At 35.4% G+C, this 4,873-nt stretch overlaps 1 protein-coding gene across 1 annotated transcript; it reads right to left on the minus strand.

Annotated features, from left to right (window-relative positions):
- Positions 1-509: 509 nt before the first annotated feature.
- On the minus strand, positions 510-3,293 carry LOC124917261 (pre-mRNA-splicing factor 38-like). The gene is given in 8 exon segments (XM_047457727.1): positions 510-808; positions 810-1,116; positions 1,532-1,605; positions 1,699-1,766; positions 1,769-1,821; positions 2,464-2,554; positions 2,648-2,769; positions 2,909-3,293. Coding segments are annotated over 8 exon segments (1,134 nt in total). The 5' UTR covers positions 3,199-3,293; the 3' UTR covers positions 510-679.
- Between the last annotated feature and the right edge of the window lie 1,580 nt (positions 3,294-4,873).

A 4,873-nucleotide genomic window follows, 5' to 3' on the forward strand; every position in this document is an offset into this window, starting at 1 on the left:
ACGAGTTTAATTCACTTAAAACACCTTAAATTGAAAATCACGAGTTTGATTCTCACTTAGAACACCTTAAATTGAATATCACGGATTTGATTTATTTAGAACACCTTAATTAAATATCACGAGCTTGATTCCCACTTAGAACACCTTAAATTGAATATCACGAGCTTGATTCCCACTTAGAACACCTTAAATTGAAAATCACAAGTTTGTTTCTCACTTAAAACACCTTAAATTGAACATCATGGGTTTGATTACAGTAAATATATCGGTCAAACGACACTCAAATAAGAAACCATATCTATGCCTTTCTGTCAATCAAACTTGATTTTTTTATTTTTTTATGGACATTTGATATCATTCAGATGAAGGGAAATAAATTGCAAAATCTGTTTAATTCAACTTATTCAAAAAAACTTTTTCTTTCAAACTATTTATATATAATGTTGTTTAGGAAATAATCTTAGAAGGGTTAAAAGTATAGGAGTAATAGATGGTTGTTAATCAAGACATTGAGCAACTACTAAAAGATATAAAAGCAATTTCAAAGTATACAGAATGATTTATATTGTGAAGTTGCTTCTCCCCATTTCATTACAAGTTTCAAACTAACTCTCCTTCAATATAAGAAAAAAGAGTTCACTCAATTCTATAGTTGCAGAAAAACCAACAACAACATTGACTACTTCAATGGTTTCATGCCGAGACTAGCTCGAAGCTTGTTCATTTCCGCAATTTCAGGATCAGGATGATCCGTCCCATCATCCTTCAGAACCTTCTTCTCCTTCTTCTTCTTTGTCTTCGGTTCTTCCTCCCCACCCGCGTCTCCTAGGGCTAACACTGGTTCGGGCATGTCTTTTCCGATCACGACTCCGACTCCTTGATGGACTCCTTCTCCTCCCGCGCCTGTCCCGCTCTCTCCCTTCTCTCTCTACTACTTCCCCCCTTTCACGGTCATATTCCTGATCCCTCGCCCTGTGGTGATCCCTGTCCCTATCCCTATCTCTCTCCCGGTTCCTGTCTCTGCCTCGATCCCTATCGTAATCCCTGTCCCTCTCATAGTCCCGAACTCTGCCTCGATCCCTATCGTAATCCCTGTCCCTCTCGTAGTCACGATCCCTGTCAACAATGATGAAGCACAAAATGTAACATTCTCATTTTAATAAATGGAGAAACAAGATAATTGTATGGTGAAAATGGAAGTTATCTCACAGCAAAAAAAAAAAAGTTTGAATTGTGTGATTCATCATACTTCTCACTGTACACTGTCAGTACAGAGAAACCTGGCAGGATCAACAGATTTTTGTATTGGAAGCTTGTTGGCGGCCATTGATACCTTATAACACCAGATCAATGCCGTTCTAATGAAGAAAATGAAGACATATATGTGTGTGTGTGCAAGTGTGTGATTTGAAACTCTAAGCTTCCGTTAATAACAGGAAAAATATGGGGATTATTCGATAAGGGATTTAGAAAAATGACCATTTAAGACTCTTAAAATTAAACATGAATACACTACCATTTGAAATATTACCTGTGCCTGTGACTGTCTCGTTTTCTATCCCTCTCTCTTTCCTTTGTAGGACTTCTCCCATGATGGTAATCCCTCTATTGAAAGTTAAGAAAATAAAAACATAAGTTCAGTCAAGTCATAACGATTAAAGAAATAGAACAAAATGGGAGGAATAATAAAGAAAGAACCTTTTCATAAGTCCCAGCATCCAATTCAGCAGCTTCCTCCTCTTCTTTCTCTTCTTCCTCTTCAAATCATCTTCGAGAGCACTTTTCCTTGGTTCAAGTGAACCAATGGTTTCAAGTGTCCATCTAAAAGCATGCAAAAGTATCAAAGAATAAGAAAGCATACTCCATGTTACATGTAGACAATAACAAATGGAAATTATTCTATTAGGCTATGTTTGGAGAAATCATCGATTTGTCTGATTTTCTTCTATTTTTCGTACTTTCTTTTCTCTTTTAACTGTCTAGAAGAATCTAACCGCATATAAAGCATTTCAGCTAATTAACAAATAGTTAAAAGAATGACATTGGCTTGAATCGTGCAGGAGTATACAAGAATTGGAATTCAGAGTTTACACATTATAATTCCATGAGAATTCTAATTCTAATTTTAATTCCTCTTTTTAAGTCATTAAACAAACAATATAATTAGAATTGGACTCCCAATTCTAATTCCAATTCATCTTTAATCAAACCTAGCTCTAGAGAACTCAATATCTTAGTAAAAAAAAGATGATTGGTACAAGGACAAGCTAAGGAGTTCAAGTCTAAAACAGGTTCAAGCATAATGGTAACGAAAACTCTACTAACTGACGAGATTTTGCATTTGCAGTAATTAGTTGCTCATTCATTTCAATATAATTTCATAACAATGGAAAAACCATTGGTAAAAAATATATTATCGACAAAAACTAGAACCCAATGACTATAATTGAGCAAAACAACTACCTTTTCTTTATGCGTGGCAATGCAATATCGCAGGAATAGTCTTTCGTCAAAAGTTCATCAATGAGTTCATCAACATGTGTCAAACTGTATTCTATATGCATAGAACAAGATCACAAGATCACAAAAGTCAGCATTAAACTAGGATTGAATCAGTTCAGTTTGGAGATTCCTAAACAGAACTTACTTCCTTCAGGTAACTTTTGTCTCAATTTCCTGTAATCATTGTATAATGGTTCCAAGTAACGGTAGACATCCACATCTGTCCCTGTAAGACGCAAATAAAATGCTCCAAGCACTCTTACATACCTGAAATCATAACATAAATTCATCAATTACTTGAGGCTATCGAAGAACAAGCAAATAAAAGATAGAATGTATTCAAACTACAGTTTAAACATCATTAGGTCACGATCTAGATTCAAAGTTTAAATAATAGAATACTAACTTGTAGTCTTCGTTCTTGATAAATTCAACGACAATATCTTTCTCAGGTTGAATCTGGAGCATCTTCATGACGAGACACATGAATGGAGTGGGTTTTCGATTACCACCAAATGTGCCGCCGAGGTGGTCGAGTTCCATTGCTTTGTCAACTAGGGTTTCGGCCGTGAGTCCAAAACATTGCTCTTTCCAATAAGTGTTTTGGTAAATCTTTGACCTCAAGATTTTCTCCACCAGGTTCTGTGGATTCGTGCCATGAATGTTCTTCGCTAGTGGGTCTGTGCGATTCGCCATCCCTGAAAAGGGGGAAAAAGGATTAGACGAGCGCCGATCTGTAGAGAGAGTGAAATGAGGTGCTTATATGAAAGGTTTGAATTTTGTAACGCAAAATTAGGTCACAACCCTTGTCCCCTTCTCTTTTTCTCCAAGAAGAAGAATAATATATGAAAACCTTTTATTTTTTATTTTTTATAATAATATATATTTTTTATAATAAATAAAACCGTAACTCCATCCTCGACTCCATCCCTTTCACCCTACATCGACACAGCCGACTACCCTTACCCTAGCTTTGACTCCCCTCCTCTTCATCTCGCGATTCGTCCTAAGCCGACTCAACTTCATTCGCCGGTCATCTATTCTAATTGTACTCGGTAAGTTACCTATTTTCCCTTAAGTAGTTATTGAGAAATCGAGTTTTGTCTTGACCAAATTCATTTTCATCGACATCTATTTCAACTTTATACTCGATTCTTCTCCGTTTTAAAATTTATTGTATGTTGAGATTAATACATTTGAATTTTAGAATTTTTTAATAGATTATGTAAGTATACAGATAAGAAGATAGACATAAAATCAAATGTTTGAGTTTAACTTTATAGTTTAGTGTTAGACTAATGCTGGTCCTACATTTAGTGCAATAAGTAGAGAGTCTCTTCAAACTATAGAAGAATATAAAATGTCTCAAAATTGAAGAGGATTTTGAATCTAGTACCAAAGAAAAGGGTTGTAGTTGAGACTATAGAGAAATATTTTGTTGTTTGATAAATTCGTGTAGAGAATATTATTGTAAGGAAATTCCCCTCACGATCAATCAAAGAATTGAGAAATTTAACAAGCAACCATAAAGAGAATACAACAACATAAGATTTGATATCGAATTTCGACCCAAAAATTGGTCTACGTCTCCCTCTAGCTCTGTTAGAAACTCGATTTTACTATCACAATCAAAAGTTTCAATTACACCCTTGTTCCTTTTATATATCACTCCCACTTCTATCATCTTTACGCTTGTATGAATTACTTAAGGTTTTGACACTTCATTTATATTGGGCTTGACCCATCAACTCAATATCAACAATCTCCACATTGGGTTGACGGGTCGTTCTCTTGTTCTAGTGAAATCAAATATTTTCATCACTTCATTGCTCGAAGTCTTCATTGTATTACGTGTCTTGAACTCTAAAAAAATCCAAACAATGTCTAAATTTACTTAGAGGTAGTACCTTGGTTCCAACATCAGCCATGTTGTTTTTATTACAACCTTGCTCATTGAAACCACTCATTGTGTTATCTTCTCTCGAATGAAATTGTGCTTGAGTATCCATGTGTTTTTTTTTCCTATCATGGAACAATGGGATTTTGCATAAATGTGGTGCCTGACTGATACAGTTACCATTCACCAAAAAATAGAAAGCGAGTTTAATTTCCTTGAGTTTTTTATCTCCTGCATAGTCTGAGTCCACATAACCAATTACACTAATATCTGCACCACTTCTTTTCTTGTAACATATCCCTAGTAGTAGTAGTTGAGGGCTATATATCTCAGTAACCACTTCATTGCGAGTCAATGTTCACGTTTGGTACTCTCCATAAACCTGCTCAAGACACCAATTCCATGTGCCAAGTCTACCTGATATAGATCATTAAATACATCACAGTGCACCTCGAATACAGAACCTTGTCCAGG

The sequence above is a fragment of the Impatiens glandulifera genome, unplaced genomic scaffold (genome assembly GCF_907164915.1).
Source record: "Impatiens glandulifera unplaced genomic scaffold, dImpGla2.1, whole genome shotgun sequence".
Classification (NCBI taxonomy): Eukaryota; Viridiplantae; Streptophyta; class Magnoliopsida; order Ericales; family Balsaminaceae; genus Impatiens; species Impatiens glandulifera.